At 31.2% G+C, this 24,493-nt stretch overlaps 2 protein-coding genes across 2 annotated transcripts in view; both read right to left on the bottom strand.

Annotated features, from left to right (window-relative positions):
* Positions 1 to 1,135: 1,135 nt before the first annotated feature.
* LOC145320302 (D-amino acid dehydrogenase-like) lies at positions 1,136 to 13,524 on the bottom strand. The gene is made up of 23 exons (XM_080162716.1): positions 13,462 to 13,524; positions 12,673 to 12,758; positions 11,883 to 11,951; positions 11,510 to 11,566; positions 10,697 to 10,769; positions 10,249 to 10,318; positions 9,489 to 9,581; positions 9,127 to 9,188; positions 8,853 to 8,911; positions 8,606 to 8,672; positions 8,358 to 8,394; positions 7,976 to 8,064; positions 7,361 to 7,375; positions 6,872 to 6,974; positions 6,200 to 6,287; positions 5,634 to 5,716; positions 5,096 to 5,153; positions 4,696 to 4,737; positions 4,141 to 4,182; positions 3,749 to 3,839; positions 3,349 to 3,404; positions 2,265 to 2,300; positions 1,136 to 1,692 (listed from the first exon to the last, which is right to left on the bottom strand). Exons 1-23 carry the CDS (start codon positions 13,475 to 13,477, stop codon positions 1,648 to 1,650), a joined length of 1,437 nt encoding a protein of 478 aa, XP_080018842.1. The 5' UTR covers positions 13,478 to 13,524; the 3' UTR covers positions 1,136 to 1,647.
* The window catches only part of LOC145320093 (glutamate receptor ionotropic, kainate 2-like), a 34,949-nt gene continuing 23,964 nt past the window's right edge, over positions 13,509 to 24,493 (bottom strand). Inside the window, exons 15-24 of the mRNA XM_080162534.1 lie at positions 21,529 to 21,690; positions 20,935 to 21,010; positions 20,152 to 20,217; positions 19,700 to 19,745; positions 18,797 to 18,868; positions 17,268 to 17,324; positions 16,759 to 16,850; positions 16,332 to 16,402; positions 15,931 to 16,027; positions 13,509 to 13,513 (exon numbers count right to left, since the gene is read on the bottom strand). Of these exons, the coding sequence (XP_080018660.1) occupies positions 13,509 to 13,513; positions 15,931 to 16,027; positions 16,332 to 16,402; positions 16,759 to 16,850; positions 17,268 to 17,324; positions 18,797 to 18,868; positions 19,700 to 19,745; positions 20,152 to 20,217; positions 20,935 to 21,010; positions 21,529 to 21,690 (744 nt within the window). The remainder of the gene's footprint in view (positions 13,514 to 15,930; positions 16,028 to 16,331; positions 16,403 to 16,758; positions 16,851 to 17,267; positions 17,325 to 18,796; positions 18,869 to 19,699; positions 19,746 to 20,151; positions 20,218 to 20,934; positions 21,011 to 21,528; positions 21,691 to 24,493) is intronic.

The following is a 24,493-nucleotide window of genomic DNA, read 5'->3' as shown; positions in this document are numbered from 1 at the left end:
GAGACCTGACTTTTAAATGACAGTCATGTTTGTAGAGAAATGAAATTTACATGCCAGGTCATCTTTATACAGAAATAATAAATAATGTAAAGCAGCATCCAAGGACTTGCCACATGTACCTAAGTATGATGGCCAAAGATTTTACTAAAATAAATAATGTGTTGTAGTTGACACTAAATTTAGTCGTTTATAGGACTAATTGAAATTGTAATTCAAATAAGATTTCTTTATTTTAAATGAATGTTAAAAATTCCTTTCATGTTCAAAAATATTTACGTTATATTTTCTAATAACATAATAATTACTCAGTTTTAATTAAATTTATTTTTACTTAACTTTTCCCACTTTTGAAATTAAAATTTAAGACCTCTAGCGGGATTTTTTCTAACCATGTAATATATAAAAAAAGAATGGCATGAAAATTAAATGAAAGTCATTTAGATGAAAAAAAGATGACAGGAATGTTTTTTTTTTCATGAAAAAATGAAAAGTAAATGACCAGCATTTATTTTTCATCTCTTAATGATATGAAGATTCTTGGCATAATTTGGTAAAAGTCAAACATGAAAATTTAATGCCGGGTCATTTTTCCAAAAATTACAAAAATGAAAAATAAATGCTGGTAATTCACTTTTCATTTTCAATGAAAAAAAATATTCTTTTCATCTTTCTGGCATTTGGGGGAAAATTACAAAAATGAAAAAAAAATGCTGGTCATTTGCTTTTCATTTTTAAATGAAAAAAGCATTCCTATCATTTCTATGAATTTGAAATTGTCATTTAATATTTTTGGAGAGATGACGCATGTTTGACTGGGCGTCTATAATAAGCTCTGACTCCCCATATTTAATATTATTTGCCAGTCATTTTTCTCACCGAAATTCGACCAAAAACACCAAAGATATGAAGAAAAATGTGAAAAATAAAAAAATTTACTTGTCCGTTTAGTAGTTATTTGTCCGACCACAACGATGGGAATGTTGACAAGAAGTTTCAGAATTTTATCTTAAATAGCAGTCGAGAATTCACAATTCTCCCATAGCGTTACGGACTGACGGCCAGACAGACATAGTAAATTATAGAGTAGCGTTGCTACTAAAAACTAATTTGTTTAATATATATACAGTGTGTTTTTTTATGAGAACTTTTTTTAAAGCAATTATTCCCCACTTATAGTTATCAGAATTTATTGATTAATGGCTTTTTTCTTCGTTTTTTATAACCATTAATAGAAACGCAAAAAAATATTTATGTTTTTATTTAAAAAAAACAGTAAATTAAAAAATTCAAAACTAAGGTGTCAACATCTAAAAATGGTTTTATCGCATTTTTCTTATGCTCAAATCTTCTACCCTTTGCAAGAATGGAGGGAGTACTTTGGGAGCCAGTACTCCCTCCCTGGTTGAGATGGCCTGCAAACTTTAAAATATTCTAGTACATGTCACCAATAGTATCTGTATAAATTTTTAGCTCTATATCTCAACTTTCAAGCGTTTTGCAGCCATTCTTGCAAAGGGTAGGAGATTTGATCATAAGAAAGTGGGGGTAAATTTGCTTTAAACAAGTTCTCATATAAAAACACTGTATATATCTATATTTATTAATAAATACATTTATATTAACATCTTAATAATTTAAAATTAGAATCTAAAGGAATCTTGTAAATGGATGGAATCTCAAAGGGGAATATCTATTTTTTAAAGATCTTATTTTTATCAAAGAAAAAACATCAAACCTTTTATTAAAGATAGATGCTCATTAGGGTAATTTTTAGTTTACTTCCACTCTATATTTAAGGTCTTATTTCTATGTCCTTCCACGACATCAGATAGTATGCTACAAAGACAGTACCTCATCAATTACGGCCAGGGATGCTGTCCATGACACTCATACGCCAGGTCTAACAACCAAGGATAACTAAGGGTAGCCAAATGTCTCCTATTCTTTCCAAACATCTGGGCCACTAGGTTAATTAACACCCATCAGACAACCAATTCTTTGATTGCACGACCTTTCTCTGAGAAGTCCTAACTGTGTGGTAATGAATAGCGCCTGTTCTGTACCAAGGCATTCCCCTTACACTTACTATCAATGTTGTGCACCTGACATAGAAACAGAGGCAAACATTTTTAACGTCTTTACCTATGACGCGGTGCTAAGCCGAGATTCGAACCTATCACTTACCCGCTAAGTATTGAGCCACGGTCATGAGTAAACAAAAGGTTATAAAATAAAATAATAAAAAATAAGATCTTGATTTTCCTTTTTGGTTCCAGATAGGTTTCTTCTCCACAAATCAACTGAAAAATAAGATATCTTTTTATTATCCTTATCGGTTGCACCAACAAAATAGCCTTAAACCTTTCTATGACTTAAATATAAACCACCCCCCTAAATATGAAAAATAGATAACTTAATCAGCACAGAGCTTATAGCGAGATCTTTACAGAAAAATAATTAAAACAAGGATGACAACATCCATAAGTAGCAAAGCATAAAAAATTGTGAATGGGAATACGTACAAGTAGATTTAAAGTGTATTTATTAATTCAAGAATAGATTTATTGGAGAAAATAAACACAAAACCTTGTTTTATTTTGTGTGACTAAGACGGTTAAAGTAAATTATATACTAGATGCACATAACAATGAGAAAAAATATTTTGAAACTGTTAATGCAAAACAATTTCGAAAATCGGACCATAAACACCAAAGATTTGGAGAAAAATGTAAAAAATATAAAAATATCCAAAAACCTGCAAAAAGGCAGCCTGTCCGTCATCGTTGTTTTCTTCAAACGACGGGAAATTTAATTTTGATATTTTTTACTGAAAAAAATTTAAGAAAATCGGACCATAAACACCAAAGATATGGGGAAAATTTGGAAAATATAAAAATAGTCTAAAACCTGCTAAAAAGCAGTCCGACCATCATGGATGTCTTATAGTTAATTGTGCTCCTTAATGATGAGAATGTTGTCAAAAAGTTTCAGCTTTCTACCTTTTATAGGAGCCGAGAAAATCACGTTTCCTTCAATTAATTAATTACGGACGGACTGACGGACATTGTGAATTATAGAGTAGCCTCGCTACAATTAAAAACTTGTAAATAGGATTTATAATAGTCTTAATGTTTGTATGTCTGTCTGTTTTGATCTATCTAACCGCTAGACTGATTACTTCTCCTTTACAGTGGAGTTTCTTTAGAGTTCCCAGAATATTTTTATATAATTTAGGGGAGGATACCTCCACTCTCCCAAGATAAATCTACTCTTACATTAGAATTGAATTCTAATTATTATATTTTGAAATGAAAAGCTCATATCTAGCTTAATGATTCAATTTTTGACCTGGGCTACAAATGTTGAGCAACCCCAGCTGAAAGACCATCCCTTGCTTCCCTGACCTGAAATTAGTAAAACTTTATAAGATAAATCATTGCTATAAATTAATATTGATAAATTGTTTTCTATCTTTTAATTATGTGGATGGTGCTTTCATTTAAACTTATTTTTTGAAACAGCTTCCCTAATATACCCAACTTTTAAGATTAAAAAAAAAATACATTTATAGACCAGGCCATGCAGTGCAGAGGGCTCTTATACTAAAATTCACCGACCTTCTATGGGATACTATACATTCTGTTTTAAAATGTTCGTGTAAATCCATGAGGGATAAGGTAAAAAGCCCTTTTGTGTTTAGATAAGTGTCCCAAGCCACTACTTGATCCAAAACGGAATAGTATTTTACCTGTGTTGATGAATAAATTGTTGACTTTAGACTGTCCCAGGATAGCAACATCATCACAACTAACAGGACGTAGGCAGGAATGGAACCAAGCCTGAACAAAAGAAGCAGCTTACAGTGCCTAATAAAAAATGACGTCATACAATACAAATGACCAATGATAGGATAGTAAACAAATTTAAGTCTAATAGTAGCGAAGGTTTTTAAAATAATATGAAATAAGTAAGAGAATAGTAAAATAAAAAAGAGCTTGTTTATTAGCTATACAACCAGAGGCGTCCATTGGGGTGTAATGTTAAGGAGGGTGATACATTTCCTATACACTATCTACACGTCTCTTTAAGGGAAGAAATTTGCGCTCTTCTAATTTTTATAATAGGATAATGAAGTTATACCGTATCCTTAAGAAGATAGTTGGGCTTCATCACACCTTCAACCTAATAAGGGATAAAAGTTAATAAAACAAGTTAACCATACAAGTTAATCATACAAGAATAGTGAAAATCATAACAGCGACAAGAAAATTCTATCTTAAATCCATAAAATGGCCGTATCATGTCAAATTGTACCTTACTACTATAGGAATCATCATGCAAAGTTTGAAATCAATAGGACAATTCCCTGTTGAAATTAACGAAAAGAGCTAACTCTCTGTGACGGACGTACGGACGGACCGACCCTAATTATAGAAAAGTCTCACTTTTAAAAAGGTTAAAAATCAGCATGTTTTAAATGGACTTTCTGATAATGGCAATAGAGTTGCTAAGCAGAAGCTTCCTAATACTTAATTCCTAATTGTTATAGCAATCATCATGCAAAGTTTGAAATCGGTAGGACAATTATAAAATGTCTATTTCAACGAAAAGAGCTATGTGTTTTTGACGTACAGAAAGACCGAACTTAATTATAGAAAAGCCTTGATTTTTAAAAGAATTAAATAATAGACTTACCTTATCAATCAATGATCTTCCTTTTTCTGGTTCTATTTCATACTAAAATTTTAAAATAAGTAGCACTAGATTTCTAATTGGCTAAACTTGAACATAATTTTTCAACAAGGACAATTATATCTAGTGAGCGGACAGAACTACAAACATGATACTAAAAAAGAAGGTATTATGGTACGTAAATTAGAAAAACCAAATAGGAAGTTGACAGAACAGTTTAGCCACCACAACAAAAAGAAAGAGGGAGTAAAAGCATGCAGAGAAAACCTTAAAGAGACATTTACTACAGATTAAGAACAGAAAATATATTTATTTTGGTACTGATTGTTCTCTGTGAGTCGGACTGGAATACCCTGTTTATAGAGTTGCTTCGTCTTCAAGATTATTTGTGAAATTTACTTACATTAAAACCAACAGCTTCCACAATTCCTGATAATCTTACTTGGGAATCCCCCATTACCCTAGAAAAGTTAATTTGTAATCAGCACTAACCAACAACCAATATAATTTCAAAAAAAATTCTGATTTCAGTTGTTTTGGGGGGTTAGTCAGAGTAAAACATTTTTTCTGCCCCCTAAATTTTAATTTTGATTTGTTTTGGTTTCTAGATATAACTTATTTCTAGTTTCAAGTGCATAGATTTACAAATATTTACGATGAATTTATCTAAACCCCTATTATGTAAACAAAATTACCCCATATGTATTTTCAAATTATTGGTTGAAAAGGTTGGCTCATACAAGTTTGAAACCAACCAATCAAGTTTGTATTAAAGAACCCAAAGTTATTAAAATTAGTACCAGTGTAATATACAGTTTAATATTTCCTAATATAGTTTATTGGCTTTCTAGTAACTGCTCTACTTTGGCTGAAAATTTTGGCAAGCGACTGGTAGCTGAATACAACTGTGAGACTTCCAAGACCTATACAAAATGGCTTACCCTAGAAGACCTTGTTTAGGACTATAAATGTTTGTTTTGATGGCTGGCATCTCAGGATTTATCTTCACTGTTGCCATATGTCCCTGAAAAAAAACCTAAGCATGACACCATTATTAAAATGTAATTTAACATCTAAGAAAAACATATCATTCTTTTATAATGGTTCTAATTTAAAGTTATCGATATATAATTACTTGGATATTGCACCAGATTTCCATGTACTCTAATAAAGTGATACTCCCAGCTTGCTAAAATAACAATACCCATCCATCCCCTTTACTCTATCCTCTCCCCTCCTTCTGGATAAACGAACTGACCAATGAATGAGATACATATTATCAAAAATGGACAACAAATTTTTTCCTGTCAATATATCCTCGTATTCTAAATCCATTGATATAGTGAAGCTTCTCCATAGGATATAACCAGTTTTTGGAGAGGGCACTGCCAACCTCCTAAGAGAAATCAACCTTAAAAGAAAATAACTCCCCTAAATTAAAAAAAAACTAAAGTGGTTGGTTGACGCGATATGTGGCAAAACAGTAACAATCCCTGGATGATTTTACCTTCAATGGATACACAGGTACATTGACTCCCAGAGTCCTGGCCAAACCTCCAGAAGTAGCTCCCATTGCCAGCACATAAACATCAGACCTGAAATTAAACCAGTGGCGTGCGGAAGGGGTGTGTCAACACCCTCCCTGCTACAAACTGTTAGAAATGAATGCCTTACCCTTTTTTTCATTTGTTTAATATTTTACATCCCTTTGATGAATAAGTGTGCTCGCCTCTGAATTTATACGATTCTTTTCATTGAGATGTTTTAGACTGAATTTGGTATTCCTTTCAGGTAAGCTTCCAAACCTGTCCTTTGTTATAGCCTATTATCTTGGATATTAGGATTTTTCTACCTTGAGAAGATACACAATAAAATTTACACCCTTTAAACAAAATTTGAAAAGGTAGGAGTTCACCCCACATCTAATGAGGACATTCAGGTAACTATTATAGAGTTGCTACACTTTCTAAATCGTACCTAATTTCTATAGGAATCATCATGCAAAGATTGAAATCGATAGGATAATTCTAAAATGTCAAAATTAACGAAAAGAGCTAACCGTTGTGGACGGACGGACCGACACTAATTATAGAAAAGCTTCGCTTTAAAAAATATAGAATGCTTCACCACTCATAACTATTCCTATTTATCAATACCTCAGCATGATTGTAAATATAACCTGAACTTCTTGTCTCCATTAACTTGGACAGAATGAATTAGACCATCATCATCAACATTTATTGCAGTTACAGTAGAATTATATTCTATCTTTACACCTCTTTCTGGATATTTTTTGTTAAATAATAATTTTATAACTTTTCTATAATTAGGGTTTTTATGTCTGTACGTCCGCATACGTCTTTGTTAGCTCCTTTTGTTAGAATTGTCCTGTCGATTTCAAACTTTGGATGATGATTTATGTAACAGTCAGATACAGTTTAGAAAGCGTAGAAACTCTATAAGCGTTACTAGAAAGTCCATATGTACATTTAAAATTTGCTGATTTCAACTTTTTGACAACAACTTTTTGAACGATATACAAATCATTCTATTCATCTGAAAAATAATATAGACAGACAGCTTACAACTAGTAGAGATAAACAAGGAATGTACCTAAAGTTTTAAAACATTTTTTTTTATTAAAAATTATTTAGCAAAATCCTAGAACCTAGGCACAGCTTCTCTGAAAATAAAAAAAACAAGTATCAAATCAAAAGCGAAAACAAGGAGGGTAATGACAACATCCATAAGTATCAAAGCACAAAAAAACAACGACGAACCAAGTAATCGAGTTATAGAGAAGATTTCCATTTGTCAAAAAAAGAATTACAGATGATATGGATTATCAAATATAGAAAAATCACGAAAAATTTTATTTCTTTGCAGCATGACCGATAGACCAAGTAAGTTATATGCTGACGGACAGACAAAGTGAATTACAGAGTAGCATCGTCATTTTAAAAAGGTAAAGGTAAGTGTTAGATTACAACCGGTTCTTAGCCATACTGAAATAAAACATGTATAGCAGACAATAAGGACTCTTCCTTTAATATTTTACCTAAAACTAACAGACAACCAGACATCATGTCACTTTTATATAAGGATTATGGACAAATTTGTTACTTTGTTGTTATATAAAAAATATCTTTAAATTGTAAAACGATATCGTTTGATCTTACAGACAATTTTCCATGAGCATTAAAATAATAACAACTATTCCTAAACGGCAATATTATGTTCTAAATGCCTTGAATTTAATAATTTATTCTTGGGATTTAACTACCTATATTTTTGCAGTACACATGAATATCTCCACTGGAGTCCATAGGACAATAAACTCCTCCGACCAAATCTTCATTCCCATTCACTGAACTTAACAAAAGGATAGATCAATGAATTATAGATTAGAGAATTTAAGAGAATATTGTAGATTAAAGAAATTTTTTAACAAAAAGGGACATGTGTTTTACATTTTAATTGACTAATGGTAATATGTATTCTGGCCTATTAAACATTCAAAACATTCTTTTTTGTTTATTAAACGTGAAATGACGGAGCCCTGCAAGGTGTTTAAGGGTTAAAGTAGGGCTCAAACAACGGAAAAATTAAACAGAATAGTGATAGGAAAAACATGAAAAAAAATACAAAACTTTGTTGTTTTTTACCTTCCATTCCAATCCTCTAAATTAGCTATTCCAGGCTCTAAAAAGTACAAAGGTTATCATAGAATAAAACTAGGTTTTCTATTTAAATATGTTAGATTTTAGTAGTAATTATTTTTATGGTTTAGGTTAGCCCAACCTAGTATAGCAAAGGTTAGGCTACCCGCAGGTTAAAACAGCTTAGGTTTAGTTGTCTGTGTAATTACCTTCACATATTGAACAAAAATAATATTAGTAAGCTTTATTTTTACCTAATTCAAGACATTCTTCAACAGTCAATTCTTTAAAGGGCATATTTTGGTTGCTCCAAAATTTGGCCTAAAAATAACATCGTTTAATTTACAATTGATATTTTTTCAACAGCTATTATAACCGCAGTTACATAGTAATTAGCTTAGGATATATCCGTTACTATATAGCGTAAGTAGAATGCACTGGTTTTTTTTATATAAAATTGCTGCAGTAATTATGGTCGAACATAAATGTAATTGTTTTAACCTGCTTTGAGTTGATAAATTTGTTCATATCAGCCTTGTTGTGAAACAGTTTAAGCGTACCTAAAGTTTGGATTTACATTATTAGATATAAGTTTTGCAAGCTTTACATAAATTTACTCATTTGCTTATTTGATATTCATTCTATTGTATTTCTTTCACTCTTCAGTAAATTTAGCTTATTGTGATGTCAAACACTCCCGCTACCTGGACATAATCGTCGTTGTTTAATTTAAGTGATACTGGCGAAGCCGCTTGTTATTTTCTAAATTACTTACCATTTGCTCCTTTATTAAAGCCTAAAGTTTCTCCATATTCTTCAATCTCTTCATTCATACATCTAAAAGTTTAATAATAGTTAGGTACGTGGTTGTTAATTGACTTGTGTTAATGTTTTTTTCTAACAGAGGCTTCGTCCTTTTACTCTGGGCTGATCTGATCTGATCTGATCTACCACCTTTCCATCAAAATGGGAAAAAACTTACAAAAACTGGGGCATTAGGAATTAGCAGGGAATTAGGATGAGATCTTTTTCTAAGAAAAAAAACTTTCAAATTACATTGACAAATTGTGACCAATCTGTGCAGCAATTTCTCAATCAGTCATTTTTATAATCTTAATTAAATCTTGAACCTCTTACCTTAAACTAAACAATGCCAGTTGTCTTTGAGATTCATGATTGTAATTTGCCCTGCCTGGCCAGAAACTGTTGAACCAAAACCATGCACTCCACCTAACATTATATATTGTCCATAGAAACGTAAATAAAAATCAGAGACTGATTAATTTACGCATCCGCAGTCATTAAAAATAGGAGATGGACTGTAAATGTTACTGACCGGCCTTCCAAGTTGGTAAACTTGTTCTGTAATCCGTATCTTGATTTGGGTTGTAGAATAAGAGATATAAGTTTTCCGGAATTTTAATGTAGAGAGGAGATTTGAAATCTGCATCAAATTTTAAGGATTTTTTTTATAAAATTCGTTTTTTGTATAATTCTTTATCTAAAAGCGGAAATACAAATTAAGTTAATTAATTTTGGCATCCGTGATTGGTGGATTTAAAAAATCAGCGCTCTGATTGGATGTCGTACATCATTCAACCAATTAGAGCGCAGGTAGTTTAAAATCCACCTATCGTATTGGTCAAAATTAATTAACTTAAAATGTATTTCCGCTTTTAGATAAAGAATTATACAAAAAACGAATTTTATAAAAAATCCTTAAAATTTGATGCAGATTTCAAATCTCCTCCCTACATTAAAATTCCGGAAAACTTATATCTCTTATAATGTAGAAGTAACAATTTCCAAAGTTTTCATGCAATAATTGTGATCTGAGCTGCATTAGGGGTATTTTGTTTTAGATGAAGGATTATTGGAAATTAACCAAAATATATACCTTAAAAATGCAGGATCTGTTAGTGCTTTCAGACTAAGACTCATACTTTTCAATTCACCGGGGTTATCAGCTGTAAATAAATTTTGATTGATTGATTAGCCATAGTTTCTTAGGGTTTGGACCAAAGTAGCTGTAAATAAAGTAATAGTTTGCTATCTTTCTTATTTTTATGAATTTTAAAAATTTCGTAACATTGTAGTATTTTGTGATTTATGGACAAAACATGACAAAACTTTGGTAGTAATAGTCTTTATTGAGGTTGTGTGATTTTTCATTGCAAATTGCTGAAATGTAATGTTTTAGTTTCCTGATTAAAATACGCTAAAAATTTCCTATTTTTATTGTAAAATTGGCATACCGATTATAGAGTTGCTCTAAATAAGTTAAAGGATTTATATTGCTGAGCTACTTATTGACATTATTGTAATGCTAAAAGTTTTGAGCATACCAAGAAGTTGTGCACTGGCCCAACTGGCTGCCATTGAGGGTACAATAACTGCTCCATTACAATAAGATGCTACCTAGATAAAACATGGAGGGTACAATAACTGCTCCATCATAATAATATGCTACCTAGAAAAATCATGGAGGGTATAATAACTGCTCCATTACAATAAGATGCAACCCAGATAAATCATGGAGGGTACAATAGCTGCTTCTTTACAATAAGATGCAACCTAGATAAATCATGGAGGGTACAATAACTGCTCCATTACAATAAGATGCTACCTAGATAAATCATGAATGGTACAATAACTGCTCCATTTCAATAAGATGCTACCTAGATAAATCATGGAGGGTACAATAACTGCTCCATTTCATTAAGATGCAACCTAGATAAATCATGGAGGGTACAATAACTGCTCCATTTCAATAAGATGCTACCTAAATAAATCATGGATGGTACAATAACTGCTCCATTTCAATAAGATGCTACCTAGATAAATCATGGAGGGTACAATAACTCCTCCATTGCAATTTTAAATATTTTATGTTTCCATGAAAAAAACTAAAGTTTTGCATTTCTTTTAATGATTACCAATGAAGATTAAGAAGCCTCTTATAGTACCAAATAAAAATGACGTCATACAATACAACTGATCAGTATACATTTTAATTGACCAATGGTAAAATGTATAGTTATACTGGCCTATCATTGGTCATTAGTATTGTATGGCGACATTTTCTATTAGATACTATAAGCTGCTTTATGAATGAATTATGTGAATGAATTAATCCTTGCAAAACTTGAAACACTTACTTGAGCTGGACTTGAATTTTTCTCCAAAATAGTCACTTCCACCCCTCTGCGGTTCAACTAAAACAATTTTTTTGCAAAATCATCTAGAACAAGGATGGTATTTCCATAAGAAGTAATTTATATAAAGATGAATTTTATCTAAATATAAAGCAGAACAGGCGAATAGACAAAGATATCATTAAGTGGATTCTTATTGGCAAAGTTAATCATAACAACTAATTTAAGCCTAGCTATATCATAAAGATATAGTTCTATGATTTTAATTATATGAATTTGGATAAGGGGTTCAAACTAATAAGGAAAAAAATTAATACGGGGTGTGTTCAAACTTATATAAAACACCCTCTTACCTGTAATTAAAATATAAATTTACCTGAAATGCCGTAGATAATCCTAGAATTCCCCCTCCAATTATAACAGCTGATTTGGGCTTTTCTGTTTTCTTTTAATATAAAAGATTAAGATTAAGATCTAAATTTAATGTTGTTTCTTGCAGGAGTATGACAATGTACGATAAATCAATCTTCTCCTAATTTTGATTAAAGAATACCTTTTCGGAGATTTAAATCATTAGGAGAATGGGTGGAGAAATAGTATTTTGTGTTAAATATTCTCTCCAGCCCAGGGATCTTAAGGGATAGGACAATAAACGATATATTAATGTTCACCCAGATTGATGATCTGAACAAAATTCCCTCTTCCCTAGATTGAAATTATTGCTTTAGAAGTTTGAACAATACAAGATTGAAACCAACCAATCACAAATAATTAAAAGTAACCAACTTTTTAAATAAGCTAATAAGATAAAGCTATAAAAAACTTTGGATACCGACGTAGTTTAAAGTCCTATATGTAAGTTACCAAATGGATAAGCTAGAGTTAAGAATTTTTAAGATTTATTTATAATTCTTTTTTTTTGGATTTCTTTTAATTCAAAGATTTTTGACAGTTAAAATATTTAGATAAAAAAAATCTCGACATATTATGTTTTCATATTTATATTATTGTAGCACTGACAGACTGAAACACCGAGAGACCAAGAAAATCATATGCTGAGAATATTTACAAAATATTTCAGCCAAAAAAATTACTACATATCGTTACGGATAGATTGACGGGCAGACAACGTTAATGATGTGATAGCTTTGCTACGAAAACTTTACTTGTTTTGTCGGCAGTGGAATGTCAGGATCGCTGAGAACTGCGAATGCCGCTGTTGCTCCAAGGCTACCAAAGGCCAAAGATATACCTAATAATGAGAGTTTTAACAAGGACAATATTGTCTGAAGTAGCTGAAATTTTGATTTTATCTTTTTAGCCAAATAATTTGCTAGAAGAAAGCTTCTCTTTATTTCCAAATGTCCATTCTAATGACTATATGTCAATCAACAAATAATCATCTTTCGAAACTTTTTCTCTTGAAAGTTATGGAAGATAATCGTCTGTTTTTGGGGTGGTGTTTGTTCTTAACAATAAAAATAATGCACTAATTGTCTGATTTGCTAATCTTTTTAAAATTAAATATGTTTATATTCACATTACAAACTGATGTTGTTTGATCTAAACCTATTTCGATTTGAAATATATTTAATTAATAGTGTAAAATTTTAGTACAAAAAAAACTAGAATTCTCCAGTTTACAACTTGTATAGGTAGTTTTTATGAGTTTATTTTTTGCACACAGCCTAGCTAAAAGCAAACAAAGCTATAACACCGAATAGAAACTTTCCGCAGACAAAGCCAAGCCGAACAATTTTTAGACAGCCGCAATCACCAAAATATTATCCTCCAAAGATGTATCTGCCCTTTTTCAATATTCTTGCGATGAGCTTCCCTGAAAACTACTTATAAAAAGTCATCTAATAAAACGCGTAGTTCTTTTAATTGTTATTGAATATCCATTAGGTCTTATTAAAATATATATCAGTAATAACAAATGAAATAAAAATCACCAATTTTTAAGCTCATAACTGGAAATATGTAATATGTATTGTCTGATTTAAACTAAATAAAAATATAAGTAAGACGCTATCATGGATATCGGGATGGAACAATGGGCAATAAATTCAATTCAAGAGTTCACACTGAAAGCCGTGAAAATAGATTTCTTCATAAAATTTTAAGAAAATAGTAAGTGCATTTTTTAGTCCGTTTAACTTTTATTTTAACGTTTTAAATCCATTGTCCCATCCCTGGATGGACAGTATATTTATTTACCAAAATGACCTCTTTATTATATATTTAAAAAATGTCTGAAAAAATATTAGTTTGAAAACAGGACTCGACAGCCGAATTTTGTCTCGTGTAGCCGACCTCCAAATTTTAATCATTTTGTAAACGCTGCTGCAGCCTCGTGTAATCCGACAATTACAAACGCATTGTAAGATAATATTGTACCAACAGCGACATTAAACGTCTAAAAGGGCGACTAATCTCTTAAATAAAGCTGCCCCAGAAAATTATTCTAGCCGCAGCCGATCCGCTTTTTCAGTTTGGGATATTGCCATATGCAACATATGTTACTTGATATTTGTATATAATAATGATGATTTGTTCAAAACAAATAAAATCAAGAAATGTACTTATCAGTATCGAGTACTACTCTATAATTAGAAATGTCCTTTTGATTGTTTGTTTTCTAAGCTCATATGAAAGACAGAGGATTGAAACATTTACATAATTATGGATCATAATTAAGTATAAAACATCCTTGGCGGTTGGGCAGCTTTTCCGTCAGCCGCTTTTATGTTTTACAACTTATTTCTTTATTCATTTGTTGATTTTGGTCTGATATTAATTAGTATCAAAATCTAATTTCCCAACGTTTTGAGGGCTGGATTTTTATGTCTAAAGATTAAAGGACAAGCAACTCTATTTTTTGTCATCTCAGTCTTCTTTGTATAATTTTAAGGTATTTTAGATATTGACATTAGAATTATTTACTTTTCTAAAGTTGTATATTTGTAATTTTGGGGACGTAGCTTTATTGCTGAAGTAAATTTGCTTTTGCAATTATCTAAGACGATGATTATTAAGCTTTATGTTAGTATATGTTTGTTTTTCGAAATTTCTGGATGTTTTTATCCTTATTGTTATTATATCATAGTAGTTATCATATCATAAAATTTTTAAATTAACAAACACTTTTATTGTCATATTTTATCATCTTTAGAAGAAAAAAATCAGTCGTAAAGCTCCAATAATAATAAATATCTTTCCCGGTAGTATGAAAGAAAAACGGACGGACTAAATATATCTTTTCTAAGAAAAGTAAAAAACACACATAAACATAAATTCTATATTTTTTGGTTTATTAAATAACACATAAATTTATATCATATCTAATTTCTTTTTCTTTGTCAAACAAATCTCCAAAGCAAGAGCCAGGCCGCCTTAACAATTTAAGTTTAAAAGTGAAGCTTTTTTATAGTTAGGATCGGCCCATCCGTCCGTACGTAACGGGTAGCTCTCATCGTTAAATTAGGGAGGTTGTCCTATCAATTTCAAACTTTTGCATACTGATTCCTGTAATTGCTAGGAAGCGTAGCAACTCTATAACCGTTAACATAAAGTCCGTCAAAAAAAGTGATGCCTAGAACAATCAGGTACAAAATTATAAGTTTAGCATCTTTGCAACAATTTTACATTATAATTTTATACAATTTTTAGATTAATAAATTGATATCCTGCTTAGTAAGTTCTGAAATTCTGACACTCTACAATTGTTATTGTTTGTTTGTCCTTCCCTAGATGGTTTCAGAGCTTCGCATTTTTGTATGTTGTCACCCTTGTTTTATATGTATATGTTTAATAAGTAAGATTATAATTTTGTATTTGTATAATGTATAATTATATTTATAGTCGGGAAGCTACTCTATAATTCACTTTGTCTCTCCCGTCAGTTAGCCCGTCATTAAGTAACACTATGGGGGTAATGCTATTTTCTCAGCTGTTATTTAATATAGAAGACTGAAATTATGAGTGATAATTCCTTATAACCATGAGCAGCCAGTATTGAATTTACTTGGCCGGTCTTTCTATCGATCATGCTTTAAAAGACATAGACTTCTCTCTCCCTAAATATGTCTGTTTAACTTTGTCCGTTTGTCTGTCCAACCAGGATTTTTGTGCTTCGCTAATTATGGAAGTCTTTCTTGTTTATTAGGTAAACTTTTAAGCGCAAGGTTGGACTCCGCTCCCCCCCCCCCCTTATTTTCTATTTAATAATAAGGGGGATATCAGTGCTTAACACACACACTTTTTAAAAAAACTTTAGAGCTATTAATCTATACCTGTAACCAAGGATGGTCAAACGGGGGGGGGGAGGTTAAGGGATGATTACCACACACCAAAATTTTGAATTTAAAATTTTACCGCCCCCCCCCCCCCTCCCCCAAATGAAAAAGCTTGGACGTTCTTGCCTGTAACGAGACCTCCCACCAGAATGAAACCAGGAAACAAAAAATACACCAGGCCAATTCTTTCTACTGTTGCTTTCTCAGGAGCTTTCATAAAAATCTGAAAATGTTGAAAATTAGCAAGAAATCTATATAAAATTAAAGACTTACCAATCTTTAAAAAAATAAACATTGTCCATGTATATAAAAGTAACAGGATGTTTGTAGCGAGAGACTTCGCTAAACACCGAACCGATATATAGTTATCTTTTTCAGTGAAGGTCCAAGGAAGGGTTTTAAAAAAATATTGGGGGGGGGGGCGGGTCAACCCTACCACCCTCTCAAAAAATGTTACTTTTAAGCTCCATGGATGTTTTTTTGGGGAAGGGTAATATCCCCCCGCAAAAATTATTTTTCTTTTTTACCTTTGGATTAAATTCATCTCTAAGCCATTTGTTAATTATGCCAGCAGCTGTCAAGTGACGGATTATTCTGTCTAAACATTTTTATGAAAAATCAAGAATTATAAGATTCAATATTAACAAAGCTGTTTAAAATCATGTAACTAAAATATTAATGGTAAAATACTGGTATAGATAGATAGATATAGTGGCATTAAAGATAAACAGGCAGAAAGACACAGAATAGCTAAATAGAAAATGGCTGCTTCTGTGAGGAAAATCTGTCCCATACTGAAATAATTCGAAAAAAAGGTTTCGTGATTTTGGGGGACAACCCTTCGTAGTAATAACGACCTTTTTATTATTTCAGATTTATTTTGCTTATTGGCTATACCTTATTTCTGATCAATGGCGGCTATCAAAATAACTAAAAAGCTGAATCAATCTGTACCTAGCTCAGGCTTCCAGGGGGCGTTCTTTCTGACAGGCAGACCAGTGTAGAAATTAAGCAACATCTCTTGTCCAATATAGAAAGGGTTTTCTCTGAAAAATGAATATAATTTTCTGGTTTTATTATACACTGTATTATCGGCTGCTCTCCTAGCATCTAGAAAGATTGTATTGAAGGGTTAAAAAAATAGCTTAAATCCATCCCCCGACTTAAACCTAATAAATAAAAAAAACCTAGAACCATCCATAGACATATGCAAAGCTTCCTTAAAAAGTACAATCCATTCGAACCAGAAATTTTCGAGAACTTTACTTCAGACCAAAAAGCCTTACTACTTTATATTACAGGATAAAATATTGATAAATGTTGTAATTCAGTCCTATATATTTACACATATATATAGTTAAAGACGAAAAGCTAATTTAATTTTCTCTCTAGTTTATTTTACGGACAAGACATACAAACAATGTGAATAATAAAGTAGCTGCGCTACTCAAAATGTTAACTACCCAAGTTTATCAAAATATTCTTGTCTGAAAGAAAGTGTTCTCGCTCTTGGTAGTAATCTGAAAAAAAATTAAAATATTATAAAATAAGAAAAATATTGTTCATAAGTAGCTTAGCAAAAGCCAATTAAAAGCTTTTTAAATGTGAGTTTTTCGGCTGCTATTTAAGATTACTGCTTTTTTGTGAATATTCTCTAAAACAATGAGTATCCAGTATGTGATTTACGTGGTCCGTCGGTCTGTCAAACACGTCACGTTTGAGAATAAAAATATTTAAAGATACACATTAAATGAAAGGTTCTGTGATTATTTTTCTCGAATATATTTATTCTTAGTTTCAACATCAGCTCAATATATCACCTTGTTCGTATTCCCATCAGTAATTTTTTAGCGGTTAGCTACTTGATGGTTATTGATTTCCTTGTTATGAAAAAAGAACAGTTTTTCAATTCCTTTTTATAAAATCATTAAAGGGATAGTTCTATGAAGTGTATTTAAAGAGTTAAGGTACTTAGAGTAGTGAACTTTTATATGTCTTAGTAGAATATATTAGGCATTGGATAGATATGATTATATGTTAAAGAATTTTTAACATTGACCCGACCAAACTTTTTTTATTTAACAATATCTAAAAAAGTTAAAGTGATTTGCCACATAAATTACATGAGAATGGTCTATTTTTTTCCAAATATGTATAGCCAAAACACCAATATGAGAGAATCTTTTTCCACATATTTCACAAGAGTTTTAAAAAAATTGAACAGGGGTTCCCCTTGGGACAAGTTACTTAAAAAACATAAAAAATAACGTCCGGTTCATTATAGGACAGGTTTTCTATAGATTCTTTTTAAAAAAATAAAGAAAACCGTCCGGTTTACTTACAATATACACATTATCTCACGCGGAAATACCAACTAACCATACTACATATAATATATATATATATAAAAAGACCATTCTCATGTAATTTATGTTGCAAATCACTAACTTTTTTAAATATTGTCAAATAAAAAAAGTTCGGTCAGGTCAATATTAAAATTTTTTATCACAATCATATCTATCCAATGCCTATTATATTCTACTAAGACATATAAAAAGATCACTACTCTAAGTACTATACTAAATATTTTATTGGTCATTCTTTGTTGTTATGTATATTTTGTTGTATAAAAAGTTTGAAGTTCTATTAACTAGTAAATGCTATGTAAAGTTGTATTTATGACAATAAAGTTTTTGCCATATATAACATGTAACGAAGTTGAAAATAAAAATGAAAAACTATTTTTTTAAGGAAAATCCCTGGTCAAATCTTTTAATTTTAATCAATAACTTTATATTATGCACTAATACGTTATTTAAAATAGAAAAAACTTACAGTTCACTATTTTTTTTTAAATGCACTTCGTGAAACTATCCCTTTATTTTTGATTATCAATAAGCACAAACAGTTAATCATACATAAATTATAATGACTAGGGGCCGGACAGAGAACCTCAAAATATAGAAAAGCTGCGCTTAAATATTATATTTACCTAGAAGCTCCTAATGATAACACCTCTTCGTTTTGTTTTAATGTATTTTCATCATTGCATGCAACTATTCCTCTAAACAAGAACGATACACTACGTGCAGTCTTTGTAGCGAAGCATATTGAAGAGATTGGTCAAAGTTAACCCTTTACAGTCGGGCCCCTTGCCGCACCTTAATCGGTCGGGGGGGGGGGGGGGGGGGGGAGGGAGAAAAATGTTTTCCAGAAAATGTTTATCTTTATGTAAATCTTACATTAGAAATATCAAAATATAAATTTCAGCGGCCGCAGCTGTACTTGGCAGCTGCCAGCCGCCGCAGTCGGTGGTCGGCTGGAAAACGGCGGTGGATCTTTATGAAATTTTAATACGTTAAGTAGACATGTAAGAAAAGCTTAAGTTTAAAATTTGAAGTCTCTAAGTTAAAAATTGCGTCCACAGGAGCCTTTTAAAGATTTCTGGAGACCTGGAGGATCAGGACCTGCCGACCATTAAGGGTTAAATGGCACATTATGACGATTTTTGATAATTTGATCTTCGCTGAATGTATTTTAAAAATCTCTTTCATGCTTTTTTTACTCACAGAAGTAAAAAAAATTGTTATGATAATTACATTTACAAAAATAAATAAAATTATAAGCAGTTTCAGGGCCTGATAAAACATGACGTCGTAAAATACAAATGACCAATGATAGGTTGGTATACATTTTACCAATGTTCAATATAAATGTATATTGGCCTGTCATTGGTCATTTGTAATGTATGACGTCTTTTTTTATTATTTGCTATTTCAATGTAAATAACTATGATTTTTTTACATTTACAAAAAGAAAATAATATTTTAGCATCTTGACTTTGGCGAGGCAATAGATTTTTAAAAAACTTGCGCAAATATTAAAAGCAACTTACTCATATTTTCCATTTTCAGTTGCCATTTCATACAATTTATGGTGTTCTAAAAAGTTAAAAAAAAAACATTTTGATTAATGTAAAGTAAATATTTTTTTTAGATTCTTGCTAGCTGCGCCCCTAGCAGTTCTTTTCTCAATTTTCATTCTCAGGGGTAAGAAGAGAGTAGATAAAAAGCCTAAAACTAATCTCAGGCCTAAATATAAAAAATAAACAGCTTAAAACCATCCCGAGCTTCCCTAAATAGGAGAACTCAATCTGTTCATCTTAAGCTTCAGGCAAAAACCTTACTCCTTTCTTAGTGGAACTTTTGTATCAGTAGAAATATTTTAACTTGTTTAAGTTTGTTATGAAAGTAATCTGTTAAGTTATATGTAGAATTGATCATGATTTTACAGTTAGACATTTATATAGGTAGAAAAAAAGCTATAAATAATAAACTATATAGGTACCTTTATTTGTAGCTGTAGCAAAATGCATCTCAAACGCACCACCCTTACACACGTACACCCGAGAATCTAAAAATAACAAGGATGACAACATCTATGGAAGCGAAATTGAGCAAATCAGACAAACAAAACCTTATAATAAGGTAAAAGGTTCTCCGTTTGTCTGTCTGTCTATCTCTACCGATTGATCTCGCTAACCGCTGAAACGAATGGTTCTCCTTTACAGTGTAGATACTCATAGTTCCCGGAATGTTTTTTTTTTTAGCTATTTGGGGGAGGGTTCCACCACCCTCTTCAGAGAAATAGTCAACGATAAAAAAAAATATAATGTTCTACCTAGGGATATTTTTAATTAAACAGCTGGTCTTAGTAAAACATTTTACGGTCCCTAGATGCCTTTAGGGTGTAGCCGCTAGTAAGGTGATATAAAGTAACATTTGCCGTTAAATAATGTCCTTGATCTCAGCGCAGCTTATCTAATGCTTTGTGCCTGTTCGTCACACAAAGCACTTTAGTTTAATTTCTTCATAGTTTTTTAGTGACGTCCAAGGGGGTAAAGGGTGTTCAACCCCATAAACTTTGAAACCTTTTATATCATTCCCCTCAAATTAAAAAAAAGATACATTAGATAACCCCCCTAACACATTTAAAACCCCTCATTTTGTCACCCTTAAAAAAATAGTAGACGTCCTTGCAATTTTACTTGCCGTTACTGCAGTTGATTATTTTGAGGGTCTGTTTGCTGCGTTATCTACGTATCATTAAAATTGCCCCTGTTAGATTTACCTCGTTGAATAATATCAGTAGCAAAGTTGATAGGTTTTTCAAATGGCACAGCTACAAGATATGATAGAACAAGACTCTAAATATATAATGCATATTAATAGTAACAAATTTGTCGATCCTATTTTCCTCCTAGAATTTGTAATTCTCCTTCAACTGCATGAAAATACAAAGTGGTTTTGATGCCAATTAGCAAAAGAAATCATCACAAAAAAACAGAAAGTTTATTTCACATACAACTAAGTAAATTTCATTTTCTAAGTCGGGGAAATATTAACAAGTACTATAAAACAGCTGAGCAAATTTATCAACGATAAGGACATAAGACAATGTACATTATATAGCAGATTTTCATTAATCTGGGTAGTCTTAACAAGCAGTTTAAAAAGTAGAAAATCCAACATCGATACTGGCATCAGAAAGGGTACGCTATATAATTTTCTCTTGTCGGGGGTTTATCTTAAAATTTAAATTTTTACTATACAAAAACTGAGTAAATCCAACAGCGCAACAGACATCTGTCAAAGTGTGAAATTAATTCAGACGGAAAAGTAAGTTATATGTATAGTAGCTACGCCAATTTGAAAAGTAACCCACCTCATAAAACATATCCACAAATAGTCCAAACAAAGAGAAAAAGAAAAGGAGAACGAAAATTCTGGGTGTCGTTTTCACATCCAGATGACGTTTCGTCGCCAATGACATAAGGACAAAGAATAACTTCATAGAATAGTCGTCATCTTTCTCTTGAGTTTTACACTAAAATTAAACATCTAAATGTACAAAACATTGTTCAATAATAGCTTAACAACTGTAGCAATCTATTCCCTATAAGATAGTTCACAAACCAAGGATGGCAACCTCTGTTAGTAGCAGCAAACGGACAAAGTGAGTTATAGATGTTCAGCTACCATAAAAAATATAAAGGGGAGAAAAGATAAAAAAAATTATTGAAAATAATAGTGAGAATCACGAACGAAGATAAGTGTTCCTAATGGTATTTTCTTATGTCAGGCTTATGTAAGCTTTTAGTTAAGTATCCCTATGAAGTTTCTAAGTTATTGTTAAGTATTCCTAAATGTAGTAATGTTAAGTAAGACTTAGGGAAGCTTTAAGGTACCTTATGAAGTTTACTAGGGGTTCCTATTTTGTTCTTAGTTACATTAAGTTAGGTCAAGAAAAATCAGGTTTGATACACGAGTACCTTTTTGGTTATGTCTTAAAACAGCCAATTGTTTTTCTAACTAAAGATTTTAAAAAAATATTTCTATCTTTTTTAAGTTTTTGAGCACGGTTCCTTGTAAATTCTGCCACATACATCCTATCTGTGTTATACATAATAGCAATTAATCATCTAAGGCCTCTTTAAAGATATTTTTTTATTTTCATAATTATAAAGAATGGTTACTTCAAAATATTTTTTATAGGGTGATTTTTTTAGTAGAAAATATGGTAAATTAACCTCCCCAATATATATAAAAAACACAAATCATATTCAAATATTGGAAATGGGCAGGTGTGCTAAACATTTGCAAATTATTTTTTTTCGTTAAAATGAATGAACAACAAAATAGATGTAATTATTTGATTCTACATTTAAAGAGCTATAATTCAAATTTTATTACAATGAGTACACTTTTAGTTATTTATAATGTTTCTTTTTTTCTATTTATGTAGACGAAAAAAACTTTACTCTAATTAAGACTTATCTTTCATATTTTTTAATTTTATTTTTTAATTATTTAATTAGGGTTACATAAAATTACTTAGGTATACTTAACATATTATAAAAGGTATCTTATCTAGTTAAGTCAGGTAGAAAGCAAGTACAAATTCTCATTCAATCCAGGGAGGGAGGGATCATTGGGCTTTCTAAAATATTACATTAGTCCCCAAATTTGTATTATAAAGTTTTCTTATTCAATAGCTTAATAACTTTTGGGACTTTTTTTCGAAATTTAATTGGTATGTTCATTAATCTTAATATCCAGCCGTTTCAACCACTAATTGTACAGTACAAGGACGTCCAAGCCTTTTTTATATGGGGGGGAGGTAGATCAAAATTCAAAAATTTTGCCTAGGCATCCCAAAATTCAATTTGGGCGGGGTATCAATTTATCTACTATTGTCTTATCCCTTTAGATCCCTGATTTCATCTACATTTAACTGATTGATATAATATTCATTTGTGTTCCTTCAGATGCGCTAAAATCCGTATACTAAAGTAGCAGGATGTTTGTTTGTCTGTGTGTCTGTACCAAAGGATCTCGCTAAACGCTGAACCGATCGGATTCTCCTTAATATGTAGATTCTAATGGTTTCTGGGAAGGTTTATGACTATTTTGGGAGAGGGTACAACCAACCTCCCAAGAGAAATGACAAAAAATCGAAATATTTAAAATATATGGGAGACTTCATTGTAACATAAAGAGAATTATCGTAAAATAAAGAAGTAATGTAGAGACTTTAACAAACAAAAACTTCTAAAGTGCCACTAGAGGCCACTAGGGGCGTAGCTGCTATTTTAGAAATAAAGTAAAAGTGAAGGTAAATACAATGGTCATAAAAAAAGAGATATAATCAAGGATGTTTAAAATATCTTGCTAGCTTCTGGAATGAATAGGTTTCTTTTCATGGAAGCTTCTTATATGCCATTAGTTATATTTAAAAAAAAAGGAAACTTATTCTTGCTTTAAAAAACTTTTAAAGATACTAAAAACTGTTTTCATGCGTAGTTCTTAGTCCAGTCCTACACACACAGACAGACATACACCATATCTTTTGGCTACCCCTCTAAAGATATTAGATTTATATGAATTGCTTCAAAATGTTTTGTACAGGATGATTTTTAAAAGCGAGGCTTTTCTATAATTAGGGTCAGTCCGTCCAAGATAGATAGCTTTTATTTGTTAATTTAGGCATGTTAGAATTGTCCTATTGATTTCAAACTTTGCATGATGATTCCTGTAGTAGTTAGGTACGATTTAGAAAGCATAGCAACTCTATAATCATCACCAGAATGTCCGTACGTCCATTTTAAACATGTTGATTTTTCTACTTTTTTAACAACAATTTTTTATGTGATCTAATTATCCCTTTGATCTGCTTTTTGGTATATTGATTCCTGGGACAACAAAGAACAATATTATAAGCAAAGCAACTCTATCAAGTCCTTAAAATGTAAGTATGTCCATAAACATTATTCTGTATCAAGCAGTTTTTCAACAAATTTACTTACAATTTTGCTTCGACTCGTATACATTTATATTCTGATTATTCAGTTCTGACACTATACAAGTGTTAATGTTTGTGATTTTTTCAAATTAATTTCGTTATTGGTATAAGCTGGTAATAAATAGCCCATTGTCCCCTCTTTCTCTATTAAAATAAAACATGTGATGTTTTATTAGCAATTTTCTTAGCACAGTAAAAAATGTTTTCAGTGTTCTCTTTTCCCTAAATCAACACTTCATAATAGATAGGCGAAGCATTGCCGTAAAAAAATGTAATCAAAAATAAGTCATTTAAAGCTGTCATTCAAGATTTGAAGAAATAAAGGAAC

The sequence above is a fragment of the Acartia tonsa genome, chromosome 5 (genome assembly GCF_053477335.1).
Source record: "Acartia tonsa isolate MP-2025a chromosome 5, ASM5347733v1, whole genome shotgun sequence".
In the NCBI taxonomy this organism is placed as follows: Eukaryota; Metazoa; Arthropoda; class Copepoda; order Calanoida; family Acartiidae; genus Acartia; species Acartia tonsa.
The sequence above is the reverse complement of the archived record's forward strand: the minus strand, read 5'-3'. Positions and strand labels throughout refer to the sequence as shown.